The sequence below is a fragment of the Tasmannia lanceolata genome, unplaced genomic scaffold (genome assembly GCF_043159265.1).
Source record: "Tasmannia lanceolata isolate RefF3 unplaced genomic scaffold, GAP_Taslan_0.1 ptg000002l, whole genome shotgun sequence".
NCBI classification, from domain to species: domain Eukaryota; kingdom Viridiplantae; phylum Streptophyta; class Magnoliopsida; order Canellales; family Winteraceae; genus Tasmannia; species Tasmannia lanceolata.
In genome coordinates this window covers 15,236,283-15,257,802 of record NW_027518679.1, presented here as the reverse complement: position 1 = coordinate 15,257,802, position 21,520 = coordinate 15,236,283, and the positions used below count along the sequence as shown (strand labels likewise).

At 39.2% G+C, this 21,520-nt stretch overlaps 1 protein-coding gene across 1 annotated transcript; it reads right to left on the bottom strand.

Moving 5' to 3' along the window:
* Window positions 1-276: 276 nt before the first annotated feature.
* Window positions 277-1,901, bottom strand: LOC143882524 (uncharacterized). Its single transcript, XM_077386008.1, has 2 exons — window positions 1,433-1,901; window positions 277-1,190 (listed from the first exon to the last, which is right to left on the bottom strand). The coding sequence occupies exons 1-2, from the start codon at window positions 1,830-1,832 to the stop codon at window positions 511-513; spliced, it is 1,080 nt and encodes a 359-aa protein (XP_077242123.1). The 5' UTR covers window positions 1,833-1,901; the 3' UTR covers window positions 277-510.
* Window positions 1,902-21,520: the final 19,619 nt, after the last annotated feature.

Below are 21,520 nucleotides of genomic sequence, written 5' to 3'. Positions count from 1 at the left end.
GTCAATAACCATTGTGTATCTCTATATTTAAGGGCCGGAGGCAGTATACTAGGTATTCCAAACTAGGTACCTAGGGTGAAATGCTTCAAGCGATTGCTTGAGTTAACAGTTAATTCGCCTTTCAGAGTTTACAGGGTGTATATATCAAAAGCAGGAGGGATATAGCTTACTTTAGTCGGGCTGTATTTAAAAATGAGAGCAGGGGACCTTGTATCACTTGTCTCTCGTAAAATCGCTCTCTAAACAAAAAATGCTAAAGATATCAACGAGAAGAACTGAAAAAAAATTGTAAGTTTATGGGATCAAGTAGGGACAAACTTACTACCCGTACAAGTATATCAAAATCAAATAAATTGAGAAAATTAAAATAGAAAGCTTGTAACTATGAACTAGTAATGGAACTTGTAACATTCTACTAGGAGGTGTTCAGCCTCTAGCTATTGGTAAAAGGCTTTGTTCTTTCATCAATAGATTGGAGGTTCAATCACAGCTTACCAACCAAAAAACAATTCAACTAGGACGAGGAAAATGACTGGAATCTGTGAATGGTGGAGCGGGAAAATCTGACCCCCTTCCTTGCGGCTGGTTTTCTGGATGACTGAGGTAACTCGGGTCCGTGAAAAACATAGGAAGTGAAGATGAAGAAGAGGAGGACACCGCAGTAGTACAAGTAGAATATAGGAACTGATCCAAAAGACTCTTTGGAGGTCTCTGAAAATCTATAGAACTTTGTAAGAACTGAGAATATTGAGAATACTGAGCACAGTCTCTACGAACACCGGAGCTTTGAAACTGTTGAATAGGTTGAGATTGCATAAATGGATGAGGTGTTGGGGAAACCTCCAAAATGGTAGCCTTAGAAATTGAAGGCAGCAATGGGGTGGTCGGTATGATTTTGACATCCTCTGGGAAATTTAGCTTCGCTCTATTTCCTCTGAATCCAAGGGCAGCTTCATCATAAGCTCGTGCAGCTGCTTCTGCTGTATCAAAAGTGCCTAACCAAACCCGAGCAGCTTTATGTGGGTCCCTTATTTCTGCAGCCCATTTACCCCAGGGCCTTTGCCTAACTCCCCTGTATCTTCTTTTCCTTTCTCCCCCTCCATTTGAAGAGCTCTCTTCTATAGTAGTTGATATATTTGTTGTAGTTGTAGCTGTAGTAGTTGTTGAAATAATAGGAGCTTCTTTTGCTTCTGTAAAGGAAATTCCAAAGAAAGAAAATAGTTAAAAACCAAATATTTACATTACTTTGGAGAGAGCTTTCAATATACAGCATTTCATAGGGGGGTCACACATAGAACCCACCTAGTAAAGTGTGCAATTACTTATAAGATCAAGATCAAAACCAAGTCTAAAACACTTTTCTTTTAGAATAAAAGCAAAAAACATAAAGAAAATTTAATAACAACAGGTATAACAAGATGGTAAAGCCTACCTGCTTCAGCTAATGATTCTCCACCATAAGTTTGAAAATCACCAAATCCTCTATACAACCTCAACATCGATTCCTGTAACTGATTGCTTTCTTCTTCTCGCTCCCTCTTCATCCCTCCACCCCAAGAGGAAGATGAATAATAAGATGAAGGCGAAGAAACAGAATAAGACCTAGATACCGAAGCCATAGTTGTACTCAAATCTCGCCGAGAGACCCAATCCCCGGTCCCTTCTCCGGCGACCACATGTGTCAGAGCCGATACCATCGCCGACATTTCTCGTGCCTGACTATGGCTTGAAAATATTGACCGCATCTCATCCTCTCCGGTGGCGTCCTCAGGCTCCGGTAACCTAACAAACTGCTGATAATCTTGTGGATTCGCCACTTTCAACAAACACATAAGTTCTCTTGAATAAATGTCGCAATTGTGGATGGCCCACCTCGTTATCCCTAAGAGCAAGTAGAATTGGAGTTACACACAAAACAACGGCTATATAGAGGACACGAAATTTAAATGTGCATAGCCGACTTATGAACAGTGTTTTTTTGTTTTTTGTTTTCTTTTGTTTTGCGTTTAGGTGAGAAAATTTAGTGGGCTTCTTTTAATTTCTTTTATGGGCTAATTTTTTGAGATTTAAAAATATGTAAAGATTCACCGACTTTGATGCCGTTCACACTTGGTTTGACTGCTTTATGTATGTGGAGTATGGGTGGTGAGAAAATGAAATGTTCGAGGCTTTCTCAAGGAATGTCAGTGTTGATTCTCACGTGATCCATTGCCGACATGATTTTTGTTTTGGATATTTGTTACAAGGCCCATTTTGGGTCTTGATAAGTGGGTGGAGAGGGTCCTTTTGGGCGTGTGTCCTGCTACTTTTGTAGCCCATTAAGATGTGGGTCCTGTAATTCGTTCAACTAAGTCCAATGAACGAACGTCCATTGTCACCATGGTTTAAAATTTCGGTTTCGGTACCGGTTTTGCCCCCTCCGAAATCGAAATTTCAGTCGAAATCCCTTCATGCCTTAAAATTTTTGGTTTTTTGTGATATTAAATTTCGACCAAAATTTTTGAAATTTCGGTGATTTCGGTCGAAATCTACTCTCTTTGCATCCACGCGTTTCCTCTCTCTCAAATGACCTCTCGTCCCGTGGCATGCATGATTCCTATCAAGGTGTACGTGTCCCTCGCCCTTTACCCTCTCTCACACGTGTAATCTCCCAAAATTCCTTCTCTCTCTCTCTCTCTCTCTCTCTCTCTCTCTCTGTCACAGTTTCAGAGAAACCCACCTTTCTGTTAGGATTTTTGAAACCCACCCTCATCTAAGTTGCAGAGAAACTCACCTTCATCCTCCCTGTTAGGGTTTTTGAAACCCACCTTCAGCTTCCCTGTTAAGGTTTTTGAAACCCACCTTCATTTTTCCTGTTAACGTTTTTGAAACCCACTTTCATCTTCTCTTTCAGGGTTTTTGAAACCCACCTTCATCTTCTCTTTTTAGGTTTTTCTCCCTGTAGATTAGCTTTCAAACCAAATTTTGGACGAAATCTTAAAAAATGAAATTTCAGTCCGAAATTTTGAAATTTTGGTTGAAATCCGGTATTGTTACGGGTATTGTTGATTTCGGTTTTGGTGTTGTGACCAAAATCCGAAATCTCGGATTTCGGTCGAAATTTAAAACCATGATTATCACTACATTGAAGTTTTAAACAAGGGACATGGTCAAATAAGAAGATTAGGAGGGCCCACAAGATGATGGGCAGAGTGATCAAGGTCAACTATGAAGAATGAAACGATCGAACAGCTTTTCTCACTCACACTCAATTTTTGATACAACAGACATGATCAAGTAAGAAAATTAGGTGGGCCCATAAGGTGGTCAAGATCAACTATGTCTAATGAACGACTGATGTTGTTGACGTTTTAGCTTGTGGCCCAAATTGGTGGGACCCACTTAGGATAAAACGTTAGTTTTCTTATCCCTTGGTGTTGTATTCATAAAGGAGTCTTAGGAATAAATCCCAAGTGTTTAAAAACCCTAAAACACATTAGTGTTAGACGTGTGGAAGGACACAAACTCTTATGATCCGAAATCTATAAATATTGGTTCCATTTGGTGGGAACAATGCTCATACATTATAGCAAAAGTTTCATCATAAAGAGCGTCCCTAATCTGAGAGAAAAATTGTGCATGTGATTCCATCGATCGTGCCCTAAGGTCTTCTACAGATTAGAAGATCTCTCTCTCTTCACTTGTTCGTACGCATCAGAGATCGTGTTCGTGTGGGTTCGTGTGAAGGAATCGCCAGAGCTTGATCTTCAATTCTAATAGCCATGGCCGGAGGTAAGTTCCGCATTTAATTTTGAATTAAATAAAGTCTTACAGTTGGTATCAGAGCCGCCCTTCGGGTGTGACGATTGAACAAATGATTAGATTCGTTCGAATTAAAGCAATTCAAATCAATTTTATAAACATCCGTACTTTTATTAAAATCGGAACCTGATTTAAAGAAATTCTCAAGAATGGATGATTCAAAATTGATTTGAATCATGTAATTAAAGTTTATTGTATATACACAAGGATTTTGGAGTAGAGAAGGTGAACCCGCCATTAAAATCTGTAAAATTCATGTTTTTAAAGAACTTTGAGGACATGCCGGAAGTTTGGATTGCGCCGGTGATGTAACCGTTCAATCTTAGATCTGCTTATATAGTTTAATAGCCGGTCATCCTAGGTTTCCAACGCAACTGATGGCACTCCGATCAGACTTAAGTGTAGCTCCCAATGATTTTTTAAAGTTTAACAAGAAACTTGAAGTTTATAAAATTACAGTGAAAAGAGGTTGAAGAAGTTGCAGACGTTGAAGAAGGTGCGTTAAGCGTTGTTGCGTCATAGTGACACTCGCGTCATCATGGGTCATGACCATGGTTTTAAATCACAGTTTTGGCTAAAATTTCGGACTTATCCGAAACCAAAATTTTAGCCGAAATCCCGAAATTTCCGGCAAAATTTGGTATTGACGCACGGAACACCTGATTTTTTGGACGAAATTTCAATCGAAATTACTGAAATTTTCGGCAAAATTTCGGTAATTTCGTTCGAAATTCTTTAACGGATCAAAAAATTATTATTTTATTATCAAATTTAACCCTTAAATTAGGGATTTAAAGACCATTTATACACCCATAGATACAATTATAAAGTGGTATTCGATTAGTCTTGGAGGGGCTAATGCATCCTATGGCTATGAGGATACCTGTGACAAGTGGTACATTTACAGTGCCCATGGACACATAAAGTGCTACTTTAAAGTTGCTTTACTCTAATTGTATCTAAAATTGCAATGAGTTTATAATGTATAGTCACTTGGCCCAAAGGAAAGCGCTTGTGCATTACGAATTCATTGGAATCGTAACATCAATGAAATTGGATGAAGGCTCATGTCCTAGGCCCAAAGGTATGGAGAAGGGTCCAAATTCTGATCTAATTGATCGGTACGATTACTAAGGGTAAATCTAGAGTGTGCTGTAGCCTTGGCCCAAAGGAGGGTTAGAGTGATACGATGCGTTTACAACTAGATATGTCCGTATGGGTTGGCAATCTAGTAACATGGCTTAATTGGAATTTAGCACGTAGTAAGCAAGATTCCTTGTTTTATATTTTGCAGCAAATCAATCAGCTTTTATGAATTCTGAATCTACTAGGATCCATTTCTTTACTAGGGATAATTTTTTTGAGTAGAAAGATAGAATTATGCTCACTTTAGGCTGGATGGACCTTGCTCTCAGAGTCGATGAACTACCCACTCCTACATATGAGAATATGCAAGCAGAGATGGACCATTATAAAGAGTGGGAGAGATCAAACCTCTTGAGCTTACTTCTTATTCAAAGTCGCATTGCTCAAAGCATTAGGACATCTCTCTCCTAGACCACCAATGCCAAGGAGTTTTTGGAAGTTGGTCAAGAACAATTTGTCACTTCAGATAAGGTATTGGCAGCTACTCTTATAGGCAAACACGTATCTTTGAAGCACATTATAGACAGATGAGTGTAAGATGCATGCGCAAAATTGTTGCACAATTGCAGGCCTTTTGGATTGAGATCTCTGAGTCATTCTTGGTGTTCTCAACTTCCTCATTATCGAATATAGTCAATTTAAGATTGACTGTAATATTCATAAGGGCAAATGGTCTATCAAGAAACTTTTGAACATCTGCGTACAGCTAGAAGGGAGGCTTAGACAAGAGAAGCTAGAAACAACTCATCTTGTCATTCGAGGAAAGAACCAAGAATAGATTGGCAGAATTGTTCCTACGGAGAGAATAAGTCAAAGAAACCGTCAGTTAACCAACTGACGATAAGGATATTCGAGTTGCACAAAGAATGGACATGTAAAGAAGGCTGCCTTAAAGTGACTCAAAAGGCGAGATTATATCTTTTGGTTATATGTTATGAATCTAATATGGTTTATGTTCAAAATGACAAGTGGTGGATTGACTCCAGTTTTTCAATCCATATTGCCAACACCTTAAAAGAATTAGTTAGCCATCCGACATCGACGGAAAGTGAGCGGTTTATCTTCTTAAGAAACGAGAAGCGCTCATGGGTGGAGGATATAGAGACCTAACAGTTTGAGCAATCTACGTAATTTGTTTAACGTAGAGAAAGAACCTTTTACACACCTTTATTTGTTTTAGACTTTTGGACCATGATGAGAGCCTTAATTTCCATTCTTCTTCCCTTGATATAATTAAGGATTTTATTATTGGTAATGGTACCTTAATTGATGGCCTATATCGTTTGAGCCTAAATATTTTTTCCTCAAAATACCCTAACTGTGCAAGATTGTGTTGGCATTAAACGTAGTCATGAGAATAAGGAATCATCTACATTGTGGCATAGGAGATATGGTCATATCTCCATAAAGTTTATTTAAAGGATACTAAATGGTGGAGTCCTAGAGACTCTTGATTTTACAGATTTTGGGACTTGTGTGGATTGCATAAGGGAATGCAATCAAACATGTCCAAGAAGGGTGCCAAGAGGAATTCTGAAAAGTTAGAAGTCATGCATATTGGTATTTGTGGGCCAATTCCAACTCCTTGTGTGAATGGTCTAAGGTGTTTTACCCCTTTATCAATGATCTTACAAGTTACATGTATCTCTAACTTCACTTTGAAAAGAGTAAGGCAATAATTGCCTTTAACACAATTGAACAGGCACATCGATATGTTCTCTTCAACTGCCCTGCAGTTTCTCCATTTATTGCGTAAGCCAATTAAATTGTCTTTAATCTATTCGGTAAATACTTGGAAACTCTTTTCTCTTACGTATATTAATGCTTATGCAGAGAACATGTAAACCATATTCAAAGGTTGCATCCTCGTGCTAGGGCAAGGGATATAGAGCAAATTCACAATAAAAAATTTCCAACTTGGTTTGGCACACATGTCAGCTCACACCCACATTAAGCTACTCTTCAACTTTATTTAGCATACACATTGGTCTTTGCTAATCATTATCAAATTTTGAATAGGTTCAAAATTTCCAGCGGACAAGGAGTGAGCATATATCAGAAAAGCTTAGATGGTTAGCTGGGGGGCCAGCGCCCGTCGCTAGGAAATACAAAGGGTTTATTAGTAAAGGTTTCCGCTTTCACACGAAGGCTCGCGAATAGAAAAAGAAAACACAGAATTGTGGAGTTGTTGTCACTGCAAATACAAGAAGTTTTTCAAGTGCCAGGGATCAGAATCCAATAGCAGGAGATATTAGTTATTACGGTGTTTTAACAGATATCATTGAGCTTAACTACTTTGGACGCCTGAAGGCATCGCTTTTCAAATGTGATTGGTTTGATGTTGTAACTCCGAACAGGGGAATAAAAATAGATGCGTTCGGTTATACAGTTGTAAATATGACACGTCTGTAGACACCCCCATTTTGCTCCGCTTTAATCAGCAAAGAAGTTAGTGTTTTGCTATCCGTTTTCCATTGTTTTCCATTCATGTGTCCACCTCTTATGTTTTCTCGATCTTGTCGATCATTTCTGCCGTGTTTCGCATTTTTTCGATGAGTGTTGAGAAGGGTTATTCACAAAAACCTAAATAAGAGAGAATTTGTACCTATTGAGTGGGCCCGCCTTGAACATGTCGATGGAATGGGATCAAGCAAGTGTGGCCCACATCATCATCTTGCTTAAACTTAGGTCAAGCAATAGAACCATACATTTTTCCATTGAAAATGCATTTCGGCTTTATTTGGAATTAACACTGAAACATTAATTTCTATGAGAAGGTGCCCATGTGTTTTAAGCCATGGGATGGGATCCACCATGTGCCCAACATGGTGTGGACCCATCACCATATCTGTAAAACATTCAGACAAATTGGAATGGGGCCGCCATGATAAAAAGTTTTAACACTGGTAGGGTCATTATCATTGTGGGGCCTACTATTGATGGTCCATAATTTTCCCCAGCCCATGCACCCAGCATGTGCGGACCCGCTTATGTTCTTCCCTCAAATTCGGCTTTTGTAAATGGGTCTCGTGGATACAAAAATCAAAAGTCCATTCTAATTTGTGGTTCGGTTGTTATTGGGAGCAAAATCTAAAATTACGCATGTAGGGACCACAAGTGTGGGATGTACCCCACTTGGGAAACATTCCTAGTTTTTTTTTACTCTTTACTATAGAAGGCTGATTCCCTCTTGTTGGAATTGTTTCTAAAAAACTTGCCCCCTCATTCTATAATGACACTACTCGCTTGCTTTAACGTTCATAGCTAATTAGGAAAGTGAGGGGTGTCATTGCCAAGAGAGGCAAGTCATGGTTTTTTTCTCTCTCTCTAAAAAAGAAATAAATGGAGGTAATCTTTTCTTGCCCACTTCGAAGGGTCTTTTAATGGCAATTTCTATAAAAAACGATAGCAATGACACTCTAATTGTGGCAGCCTTCTCTAATTACGGCAATTGCCAGTCCAGTAGAGAATATAACCCAATTCTCCACAGGAAAAAAAAAAAAAAACCATTCTCCACGGTTCTGGGTCATCTCCGAATACCCTCTGTTTTTCTCTCCTTAGCCGGCAGCGCTCCATCACTCTCCTTTCTCTCCTTCAGTGTTACACCTACCACCAACAGCAAGCAGTGGTTTTGTTTTAAAAAAATAAAAAATAAAAAAATAGAGTACCGGTGTTTCCATCTCCCTCTCTCCCTCGGTGTTACTCTCCCCATCTATCTCGGTTTTCCCTCACCCTATCTCTCTGTCTGTCTCTCCCTCACCCTATCTCTCTGTCTGTCTCTCCCTCACCCTATCTCTCGGTCTCTCTCTATTAATCTCACCCTCATCAGCCCACCAACATATAGAAAATAAAAATAAAAAGAAGAAACAAAAACAGAGTATTGTTTTTTTTCTATCTCACTATCTTCATTTACATATTTCTGTCTCATTCACTCATTCTCTATATTTCTCTCTATCTTTCTACTCCTCTCTATCAACCTCTCTCTATCATCCTGTCTCTCGGTCTCTCTCTCTATCATCCTCCCTCTCGTTCTCTCTAGTACTCTCTCTCTGTCTCTCTATCTCTCTTTATTATTTTCTCTTGATCTCTGTCAATCTCTTATTCATCTCTCAACTCACTCTCTATATCTCTCACTCTCTACTCTCTCAACTCTCTCTGTTATCTCTTGCTCCTCACTGCGACTCTCACACTCAACAGAGGAACGGCACTCTCACACTGGTAAAGAAAAAAAAGAAAAAAGAAAGAAAGAAAGCGGAGCAGATCGCACGTCGGCGAGATTTTTCAGATTTTTCGGCTTTTGGATTCGGCGAGGATCTCTATCACAGGTAGGTGCACTATTCTCAGATTTTTCCAAGATTTTTTGGTATTTTTTTATATATATTTTTGCATGATTTTAACATTTAATTGAATTTAATTCAATATTATATGTGTGTGCACAAAATCATGATCTACATGAGTGTTTCAATTCCGATTCGTATCGAAATTTAATACACTGATCTATTTAAATAGACTAAAATAACCATCGGATCAGATCGGACATTGGATCAAAGGATTTCGAAAATTTGAGTGAAGAATGGAATTTCATTTAAAGTAATGACTAAGAAATTACGAAATTTTAAAAAATAGCTATCTCAGGATGATCTATTTTTTGGAATTAAAATTTTTTTTTTTGTGCATCACATCAGAACAAGATTAAAGGGCATTTTCCGAAGTCGTAATTTTCTCAAAAATCATGTTTTAAAAAATAGAAAACTCTTCAAAAACATCTTTTTGAAGAAGAAAAATGGAAAATATAAACTAGATTCCAAAATTAATGAAATTTCGTGGACAAATAATATGATACTGATACATTCTACCATGAATTTTTAAAGATTTTTGGATTTTATTTGGTATATTATTTTATGCTTTCTTTGAAAAGAATAAGATTTTGTGAGATTTTTTAATGACATCAAATCACAATTAAAATTCTCAAAATTTTTACAATAGTCTTATATTCTATATTTCATACTGCTGTAAACGTTTCAAGTGATTTGGAAGTTTTTCCTAAGAGATGTAGTGTAAATTCATAATCTGGTATAAAAATTCAAATATCCGAAATTGATAGTAAATAGTATCTAAAATTCATGAAAATCTCACACCATACTTGTATACTCATACCTTACTACTGTAGAAATTTCAATGAATTTAGATTGCTATTTCTAATAGTTTCTGTCTTATTTTTGCAATCTGGTCTCATTGTTATTAAATCAAAAATAAATAGGAGCTTAATATAAATATCTGTAAAACTCTTCCAGTAAGCTACATACATTCACATCTTGTTTCTGTAGAAATTTCAGTTTATTTCAAATTTTTTTGCAATAAGTTCACTTGTAAAATCACTCATATGGTTTGAAATTGATAAAATCCACTAAATATTGAAATTAATTAAAAATCATTATGAAAATTTCTAAAGAACCTTAAATTTCTATCACATGTTCACTCTTTAATCCATTGAAACAGAAATCTTAAGATCCTTAGATTTCTCTGGTAAAATGGCCAGTGCATCCATAATCGTATCTCAATTGCAATCGATCTTTGACAATTTGAATATTTAAGCTATATCATGTTATTGGCTCCGAGGTTTACTGTCCATGAAAATCCTGAGATATGCCAGGCAATAAGGTGCTATAACTTAAGTATTAAATTGCACAAGGAAAGAGCGCACGATTCCCTTCTGTGGATGCTATTCGAGGCCGAAATTGGTGAACCATAGAACCTTTGGTATTCCTTAAATGTCCAGAAACCGAAAATCCTTGAAATCTGAAATTCATTAACTTCAAGAACTTGAATCGATTTACCTCATGTCTCTCGGAACCGTTGGATTACGGTTTCTGTCATAAGAACCATTAGAGCCCTATTTAGGAACACTTACGTCATGTCGTGTCCTAGGTTTTAGGGAGTCCTAGAGTTAGGAGTCCAGCCTCATCACGGACGTTTGCTATGGATAGCAACCGTGCCATAGGTCTAGTCACACTAGTTACCCAATCTTTGCCTAGGACAAGCCTAGTTACCTAGGATGTAGGTTAACCTGCATTAGTCAAAGGGACAATTTGCATTTAGATAGGATCATATAGCATCTTAGATGAAATCCTAGGATAATAAAATCATCAACTCGAATTCAATAACTTCTCTTCAAACTGTTGAAACAGTTAATCCAGTCTAGGTCGGTGTCTTAGTTGAGTTAGGCATGAGTATCTTAGCTTAGGTGCACCGAACTACGTCGACTCTAATCCCACTGAGGCTTGGGTACGTAGGCAGCTTGAATGCTTGATGGCATACCAATCACGAGTCGGCTCCACAACAAATTGTGGGGTTTTGTATATTAATTTTCTTGTAAATTCTTAATTAAATCACTTAGGACTTTCCATGAAATTAGAATTTTAGGAGAACTTCCACTTAGATTGAATCCAGACAAATTAATAAATCAAGATACACATTTAGGATTCACATTGAAATTAGATCATAGGATGCATGTCACATAGTTCACACATTAACAAAGAGTTGAATGAGCCATTTAAAATAAATTTAAAAGAGTTAACTTTTGGAATTGAAGACCGATTATCGGGCAGGAATGGTGCATGTGGTGGATAACTCCCCATACCTTCCATTCTTGTAACCAGGTAACGAGTCTAGATTTCTGGTTAATTATGGGTCCTAGATCCCACATCTAGGTGGCGACTCTGTCAGTCTCTTTTGTGAGGAATTCGGATTGCCTTAGTGATCCCAAGTTCACATAAAAGATGAATTAAAATCAATAATAAAAATGCACACGCCAATCGCGTGGGTACGAGAGACCAAGAGAGAGTGTGGCGGCTCGCGCCCCACCGTTTGGCGACTCTGCTGGGGATCACCTAACTTCATTACAATTCCGAAGGATAACTCATTTTAATTTAATTTAACTGGCTCATAAAAACTCTATCTCTCATATACTTGTTAAATTAGTTTGTCTTGTTTTATTTTCTTATCACATCATACTCAAACTTAATCTAACAAAACCTGAAGGCATCACAGATTGCGCGAACTTATTGCACACACTTACATCACTTGCATCTAAACCCTTGCATCTCACATGCACACACGTCCAATTTTAGGAACCCGGAGTGTTATCTAGCATGGTTGACTGGGATTTCATCACCTGGTGCCTCTGTGCTAGAGAAGCATTCCACCCTTAGCATAGCACCTTATGGTGCGTAAATGGATCTCTTGTTCAAGTACTGATATGCCGGACACTGGTACAGTATATCGAACACGGATTCGCGCTAAGGGAACTCTTGGCCTTACCCCTAGATTAACCCACACATCCATGTAGTATACGAACACATGTGCATCATGTGTGTGAACCTAGCTTAGGATATCCTACCAATTTGTGTCTAGAGTAGGCCGTGATCCATCTTCCAATGGCTACGATCGGTCCTTAGGTGCACAAACAAAGTCATGAGTCGAGATCCTCTCTCCACTCTGCTAGATTAGGATTAGGGTTTGATGCCTTTAGGTAACACTGTTAAAATGTACGAAGATTAAAAACTTTCTCTTTGGGGTTAGGATATAAATCCCATCATTTTCAAAGATCTCATAGGATTAGTCATTCATGATCTATCCGTTGAAAGCAATCTTATGCTATCTCATCTCATCTCTTGATCGTACGTCTTTCAATCTTCTATCATGTGATTCGATCATGTATTCATACTTTCTTTGTACTGGCAGGAACTTATCCCAATCTTGTGTTCATATAAATCCTGATCATTCTTGTATCCCTTCTCTTAGCTTACAGGCATCATGTCTACTCGTACAATTATTGATTGGATCCGTGGTACATTAAGAGAATCTCACATCTATGCCATAAGTGAGGAAGAGAAAAATCTCTTCGGCTACGTGGCAACCATTAAGCTCGATTGGGGATTACTTTATGCCGCATCAGAGTGTTGGGATCCCGATCATCATGTCTTCCGTTTTGGCAACCAAGAAATGTGTCCCACCTTTGAATGATGGTGTGCCTTATTGGAATATCCTGTGGATGGCCCTCTGGTGAAGCCATCCTGTATACCAGATTATCATCCTTTGTTCCTTCGCTTGATGAATAATCCAGATGAATCCATGAACTCTTTCATGAAAGGCCAAGAAGTGTCCATGCAACAACTGATTGACATTTACCCTCCTATTGGACACATTGGTGCTGTTGATATTCAAAAACCCCGACGTCGCGCTTTGAGATTTTGCTCCATTGCCAGGTTCCTCACTGTCCAGCCTTCTCGCTTTGCGTCAGCTGTTCTTTTGGACCTCATTGATCAAATGAATCGTGGCGCCAATCCAATTCCTACTATACTTGCAGAAACCTTCAATGGATTGGATGATATGGCTCGCCTTCGTGCCAGCTCAGGTCCAGGCTCTTACGTTCGCTCGTTCGTTGGGTCATTCTCAGGATGTCCTGCATTACTCCAGGTGTGGTTGTGCCACAAGCTAAAAATTACAGCTCCTGTCCATTTCGATCATACGTTATACACCTTCAGTGAATGGCGTCATGATGTTTCTTTCGATCATAAAAGCGATTGGGTTGAATGGTTAAATTCTCGCCAACAAGATCAGATTTATTGGCAAATTCTTGGAATCCAAGAAGCTGTCTTCAACACCGGAGAAGCTAACTATGTTCGCCTTCTTGGTCTAAAAAAGACTTCCTTTTATGTTCCTGCCAGGATCCTGCGTCAGTATGGAAGGGAGCAATCTATTGTGCCTCCCCTTCATCATTTTTATCCGCCTGAGGATCTCAAGCCTAAGATTGTCAAAGCCGTTTCATCTGCTTGGGATGTCAGAATCATCAAACCTTTAAAAGAGTCAGCTGAGGAAGATTGTCGTCCGAAGAAGAAGTCTAAAAAGAATGCTTAGTTCCATGTTTAAACTTATCCGTTTATCTTTGAAAGAATGAACCCTGTACTTAAGCTTTAATGATTGATCAATAAAGTTCATCTTTCTCTCTCATTATCTTGGGCTATGCGTGCATCATTGTCTACTTCTTTCTAATTTTAAAATATGCCTTTCAAATATTTCAGGGCAGTAAACACCATGGCTAACCCCATTACTCCTTGGGTTCGGATCTCTTCACGATTGGAGAGGAAATCTATATCCCCGCCACCTTCTCTGAGAACCCCAGCATCTCCTCCTTTCTCATCCTCATCCTCGCCAATGGCAGAAAACCAAGATAATCTTCCACCTATTGCTGTTACCGATACTCTTGCCTTAATTCTCCAGCAACTTCAAGAGCTCAAAGAGGAGAACCGAGTTATCAAGGCCCAGCTTTCCGAGAAGTTGGCGCCATCATCTTCTAAAGATAAAGGGCCTATGCACCATACAGCTACTTCAGCAGCACCTGCCCAGCCAGTGTTCATCCCTATCCCAGATAAAACCGAAGAAGAGTTAGAAAAAGAACAGTACAGTGAAGGTCATAGTAAGCCTTCTCAGTCAGCGGTTGATAAGACGGTTATGGAGAAATTAGAAAGTCTTACCAAGAAAGTTCAAGACATCCAGCTTCAGGACCAGGGTGGTTTCAACCTAAGTGATCTTACATTGTTTCCCGAAATCTATCCCCCTATTAATTTTCAAATGCTAGATTTCGACAAATATGATGGTGTGGGTTGTCCGATCACACACTAGCAAAATGTTCACTATCATGTGCCAGCCTCAAGGTCTATCTGCCGAACAAATGGCTCAGTTGTTCCCGGTTTCTCTAACCATGATTGCTAGAAGGTGGTTCATGGTCTTAGACAAGACTCGTTATAGGACATGGAAGGATATCGGTGAACAATTCATCAGGCAATTCAAATATGATGATGGGACGGAAATCACTAGAAAGGATTTAGAGAGAACCAAGCAAGACTCGAGGGAGTCTTTTCTAATTTTTGTGAAAAGATGGAGGAGACTAGCAGCCCAGATGATGGAGCGCCTTTCTGAGGGAGAGCAGGTTCAAATAATCATGAAAAATATTTCCCCCCAACTCCAGTATCACATGTCATTGCAATATTATCCAGACTTCAAACACTTCATCGTGGCAGGCACCCAGATAGAAGAGGCTATGGCTCAAGGTGTATTCAACCGTAGCAACCCAAACACCAGAGATTTCAAAAAGTCCCCTCCAGCCCAAGTTAGTAATATATCTCGTTCCAAAGCTCAGTCCTCTAGGTCCCAGGAACCTCTAGTGATGGACTATGCCCAATCCACGACCGCACCTCGGCAACGAACCCAGGTAGAATTTACCCCTCTTCATATTCCATCTTCAGAAGTATTTAAGCAGTGTCTTGCCTCAGGTCGCATAACCCTACCTACCATCCGGCCTCCCCCGAATCCTCTACCTGCAAATTGGCGAGCTGAACAACACTGTGAGTATCATAGGGGTCCTGGTTATCTTACTGACAACTGCATTGCCTTGAAATTTAGAATTCAGAAACTCATTGATGAGAAAGTCATTATATTCCAGCCAAGACCCAATGTTACCCGAAACCCGCTACCTGGTCATGCTAATCCTCCTGCTGCCGTTAATGCCATAACCATAGGAGATTCTGAGTTTGACCCTCTCACCCTTATATGTGCCTTAGAACCCATTTCTGAACCCCAAATCATCTTCTGTGAGGAGTCATACCTAAGAGAGTCGATACCTCTCTTGGTGATCACCTATGAGCCACAAATCCCTCAAGTTATTACTTATGATGAGCCAGAATTGGATGAAGTTAGACATGTTACAACGGGCGGAAGAATTTTCAAACATGCTGAATTGAGAGTCGAGAATCCAGGGGCATTGGCTCGAGGAGAAGAGCCGCAATATGTGAAAGACCCAGATGATGAAGTTGTGCAACAGTTGAAGAAGACCCAGGCCGTTATATCTGTTTGGAGATTGTTGATAGCATCAAAGAAACACAGAGAGGCTGTGTTAAAGGAATTGGATACAACACAGGTGTCCTCAGAAATATCTCCAGAGCAACTGGCTGAAGTTGTCGCTCTGACCCAGGCCACTAGAGTCATTAGTTTCTCAGATCAGGAGCTGCCTCCTCAAGGTCGAAATCATGCTAGAGCTCTTCATGTCACTATTGTCTGTGAAGGCAAGAAAGTACCATCTGTGTTAGTGGATAACAGATCTGCGTTGAATGTGTGTCCGTTGAGAACTGCTGTTACCTTGGGTTTTGGCCCCACTGATTTTGCCGAATCAACCCTTGGAATCCTCGCATATGACAATACCCGCAGAAATGTGGTCTGGGTCCTTACCACTAAAATTCTTGTAGGTGGTCAAGAATTTGAGGTTGAGTTTCAGGTTATTGATATCAAGGCCTCGTTTAATATGCTTCTGGGACGTCCCTGGTTGCATAAGGAAGGCGCTGTTGCTTCAACCCTTCATCAAAAATTGAAGTTCAGCAAAAATGGAAAGTTGATCACTGTCAGAGGTGACGAAGAGCCAGAAATAGGACAGATAGCAGGAGAAACTCTGATCCTTCCAGTTGCAGAAGCAGAAGATTATAACTTGAATGGTTTCGCGTTCGACGTTGCTGCAATTTCCTATAAAGAGGCCTCTCGGGAGGAGTTGTGTTTACCTTTTGCTATCAGTCCTGTGGTTGCCAAAATAATGAGAAAAATGAATTACTTTCCTGGTATGAATTTGGGCCGTGATCCAAGCAAGGCATCTCACTGGCGCCCAATCAAAGCAATCCATGGAATTTTCGGTCTTGGATATGTACCTACTGAGGAGGAGGAAGAAGCCATGGAAGAATTGTTGAAATTGAAGGAAGAAATCCGCCGCACCGGAAGGGTACTCCCAATGGCTCCATATTCCTTATCGATGAATGATCACTTTATCAAAGAAGGCGAGACTTCTCCATACTATGGGTTCTCCGAACCATGGTATGACTCGGTGACAGGAATCATGATACCTGGTTTTGAAATATTTAGTGGCCTTGCTCTCCCAGAAACAGAACCGCCGGTATGTTATGTTGAGAAAAATGTTGAGGACTGGTTAGTCTACCTTGAGCCAGATGTGTTGGGGTCCTTGTTTGAAGAAGATGTGCCTGATGTTGCTTGGCAAGAGTTCCCAGTTTTAGACTATTCTGAAGAGCAAGAAGAAACAGACTGTGAAGATGTGCTAGTAGCAGTTATTCAGAGAGATGATACCTTTACTGAACCTCAGAGTCAGATTGCACCTGCAACAGAAAATCTTTCAAACTAGAGTTCTAATATTTTTTTCTACTTATCTTATTGCTAAGTCGAGTCCAGTCAAGTCGATTAAGTCTGTGTTAGTACCTAGTCCAGGCGAGTCATTTTCTGATTTTATTTATAATGTGAATCCTGAGCCTGTTCAGGATGAGTCCAATGATGATGATGTAATTTCTTTCAAGTCAATGAAATCCGATTCTCAGTATGTCTCTATGTTTGCTTCTAACTTTAATAATAATAACACTCCCTCCTCCGACGAGGAAGAAGGGATCGACGAAACTCCCCTTGAATTGCAGCACATGCTCAAACAAGAGGAGGAGCGCCGAGCCCAGCCTCTTAAAGATGAAATCGAAATTATAAACATCGGAACAGAAGATTTAATACAGGAAATACGAATTGGAAATACTCTATCTCCTGAAGAGAGCGATGAATTAATAAACCTACTTAGGGAATATAAAGAAGTTTTTGCCTGGTCCTACAAAGATATGCCCGGGTTGAGTGAAGACATTGTTCAGCACAAGCTACCTTTGTTTCCAGGAATTAAACCTAAAAAGCAGAAGCTAAGGAGAATGAAGCTCGAGTGAGTCTTAAGAGTAGAGGAAGAGTGGGTCTTACATCCGCATCAGTTGCCAAATTCATACGAACCAATATCATATGCAGATATGGAATTCCCCATGAACTTATCTCAGATAACGGATCTCATTTCAAGAAGGAAGTAATCATTCTTTGCCAAGAGTTCAAGATTAAGCATCATAAATCCTCACCTTATCGGCCGCAGACAAATGGAGCGGTTGAAGCTGCAAACAAAAATATCAAGACTATCATTAGCAAAATGTCAGAAACTTATAAGGATTGGTCGAATAAGCTACCGTACGCCTTGTGGGCTTACAGAACATCAATTAGAACTTCAACTGGAGTAACCCCTTACTCTCTTGTTTATGGGATGGAAGCAGTGCTACCTGTTGAGATCCGTGTACCTTCGCTTCGAGTATTGACTGAGGCTAAGTTGCCAGAAAATGAATGGGCAGATGCCAGATATAAAGAGTTGAACATGCTAGATGAGAAGAGGTTAAAGGCACTTTATGATGTGCAGGGTTACCAGCGCAGAATAGCCCGGGCTTTTAATAAAAAGGTTAAGGTCAGAGATTTAGAAGAAGGCGATCTTGTTCTGAAAGAGAATCGAGCACCAGTGTTTGACCCAAGGGGCAAGTTCAAGCCAAACTGGTCAGGACCCTACATTGTGGACCAAATCTTACCCGGAAAAGCCGTCAAGCTCCGTAATTTAAATAGAGAAATATTGCCAGAACCAACAAATCTTGATCAACTCAAGAGGTTCTATGCTTGAACACCAGAAGGCCGTCCTTTGGCCGAATAAATCCCAAATTCATAACCCAAAATAAAAATATATATAACCTTTTGCGAACCCTTTTGAGCCTAAATAACATTTTCCTTCAAAACCCAATATACTAGGGGCATCCGCCCTGAACTACGCATGACCTGATCCCTACACTGGGGTACGTAGGCAGCTCGGTCAAACCGGGTTCGGTTGTTTCAAAAGAAGAAATTCAATCATTCCAAAAAGAAGTTGAAAAAAAAAATAATGCAAAAAAAAAAATTAAAATTAAAATACCTTCAAACTAGGGGCATTCGCCCTGAACTACGCACGACCTGATTCCTATCCTGGGATACATAGGCAACCTGTTCACAGGTTCGATCGAAATTTTTGTTGAACCTTAAGCCATTCTTTGAAAAGCCCTATCCTACTTATAAAGTCCTTTTGGTGTTCAAGTAAAGAAAAATGATGAAAAAAAAATGAAAAAAAAAGAAAAGAAAAAGGAAAAATCCATGCTATCTGAAAAGAAAAGAAAATCAATTTACCTTCAAACTAGGGGCATTCGCCCTGAACTACGCATGACCTGATTCCTATACTAGGATACGTAGGCAACCTTTTCACAGGTTCGGTCGAAATTCTCGCAAAACCTTAAGCTATTCTTTGAAAAGCCCTACCTCACCTATAAAGTCATTTTATGTTCAAGTAAAAAAAAAGAAAATAAAAAAAAAGAAAAAAAAAGAAATGGAATTTGAAGATCCGCTAGATTGAAAACCTGAAAAGGCGATCTAGGCAAAATTTAGGATCATTCCCCTGCTAAGTTCAAAACCTGAAAGGGCGGCTTAGGCAAAAGTTAAGGGGGTGGCCTGCTGAGTCGAAAACCTGAAAAGGCGATTTAGGCAGAAGTTAAGGCCCAGCGGTCCGCCAAGTTGAAAATCCAAAAAGGGGGACTTGGTCGTGGTAAGATTGAAGAATTATATCGATCTCTGAAATCACAGTAGGTCAGGCAAAAAATAACAACGATTTCCGAAACTAGGGGCATTAATTTCTAGCAATCGGAAAGTTGATAGAAAGATATATGAAGTATCACTGTCTTAAAAATAAGTGAAGATGTTTATCAATGAAGAAACATTCTTTAAAAGAGGCTAGCCTAACCCAAATGAAAATACTGATGAGTCAGAAGCATCACAGGATTACTTGAGTAATATTTCTCACTTTATCATTTTATTGCACGTATCTGTGGTTTTTAATTGTTTGATAAATAAATAAAAAGTTTTTACAAATTCTATTTTAAGAATTGTTGTTGGGTGCAATCAATCTGAAAACAGGTTCAGCAACAAGTTCTGAGAAACTTGGAAAAAGCAGGACTGTCACGAATGGCGAAAGATCTTTGAAGAATACCTCTGATAAAAGAATAGAAGGAGGTCAGAGTGCCTCAAACTGGGGCAGGTTGCTAATGAAGTGGCATCCCAAATTCGTGCCTTGAAAATCCTTTGCTACATAGTGTTATTAAATCCTTTGCTTCCAAAGTTGTCAATTGGAGATTTCGATTTCGTTTTTCTGATAATCTCTGTCAAAACTCAAATTATCATTCTCTCTGAGTCCATTCAAAAATGGTCTCTTGTTCTCTTTGAGCATCATATAAATGTGATGGCTTATCTCCTTGAGCTCCGTATAAATACGGTATTTCATTCTCTTCGGGTCCATACAACTATGGTCTTTTATTCCCTTTGAGCATCGTACAAATGTGATGTCTCATTTTCTTGAAATTCGTATAAATACGGTATTCCATTCTCTTTAAACCATTCGAAAATGGTCTCTTATTCTCTTTGAACACCATATAAATATGGTATCTCATGTTCCTTGGGAATCGTATAAATACGGTATCTCATCCTTTTCTGAGTCCATTTGAAAATGGTCTCTTCTCTTTGAACATCATGTAAATATGATGTCTCATTCTCTTGAAATCCGTATAAATATGGTATTCCATTCTCTTCAAATCATTCAAAAGTGGTCTCTTATTCTCTTTGAGCATCATATAAATATGATGTCTCATTTCCTTGAACTCCGTATAAATACGGTATTTCATTCTCTTCGAGTCCATACAACTATGGTCTTTTATTCTCTTTGAACATCGTATAAATGTGATGTCTCATTCCCGTGGAATTTGTATAAATATGTTCATTCGTTCTCTCCTGGTCCATTCGAAAATGGTCTCTTACTCTCTTTTAAGCACCATACAAATACGGTATCTCATCCTTTCTGAGTTTATTAAAAAATGGTCTCTTATTTCTCTTTGGGATCCATACAAATATGGTTGCTCATTCTTTGGGAAACCGTACAAAGACGGAGTCTCATTCTGATTTCTCATTCCTTGTGGGCCTGTACAACTACGGTGTCCCATCCTTATTGAGTCCGTACAGCTACGATCTCTTAGCCCTTCGAACCCGTACAAATACGAGGCCTCATTCTTTTTGAATCCATTCGAAATGATATCTCGTGTCCTTTGAATCCATATAAATATGTCTGAGCCCATCCAAAAATGATGCTTCATTTTCATTAAAAATCTTTCAAAAGTCATCCATTATTCTCTATAAGATCATTTGAAAATGGCGTCTCATTTCCTTTGAAACCGTTCAAAAACGGTATTCCTTTCCCTCCGAAAATCCGTTTGAAAATGGTATCCCATTCCTTCATTGCTCGTTCAAAAACGGCGCCGCATCATAATCATCTTTTGTTCTGGATTGCAAGATTTTCGCACCCAGAGTAAATCTGATTCTCCGTTATTCTAAACTGCCATCTCATGGTGTTTAGAGTAAATGATTTTGATATATGTTCAAATTCTGGGATTTCATCTAAGGTCTTGCATTATGTTAGGTTGCATTGTGTCTAGCGAGTCCTTTGTCGATCAAAGCTACACAAAATGGCACTGTCACTTTTGCTTTGGTATTCGATGACTACGTCATCTCTACCAAAGAAGGTCATCTGTAGACACCCCCATTTTTCTCCGTTTTAATC

Bases quoted from the DNA above. Each gene is read 5' to 3' on its own strand.
- LOC143882524 (XM_077386008.1), bottom strand. From the start codon at position 1,832: ATGTGTTTGTTGAAAGTGGCGAATCCACAAGATTATCAGCAGTTTGTT. The intron at 1,191-1,432 runs GTAGGCTTTACC...TTTCCTTTACAG, and splicing joins AGAATCATTAGCTGAAGCAG to AAGCAAAAGAAGCTCCTATT.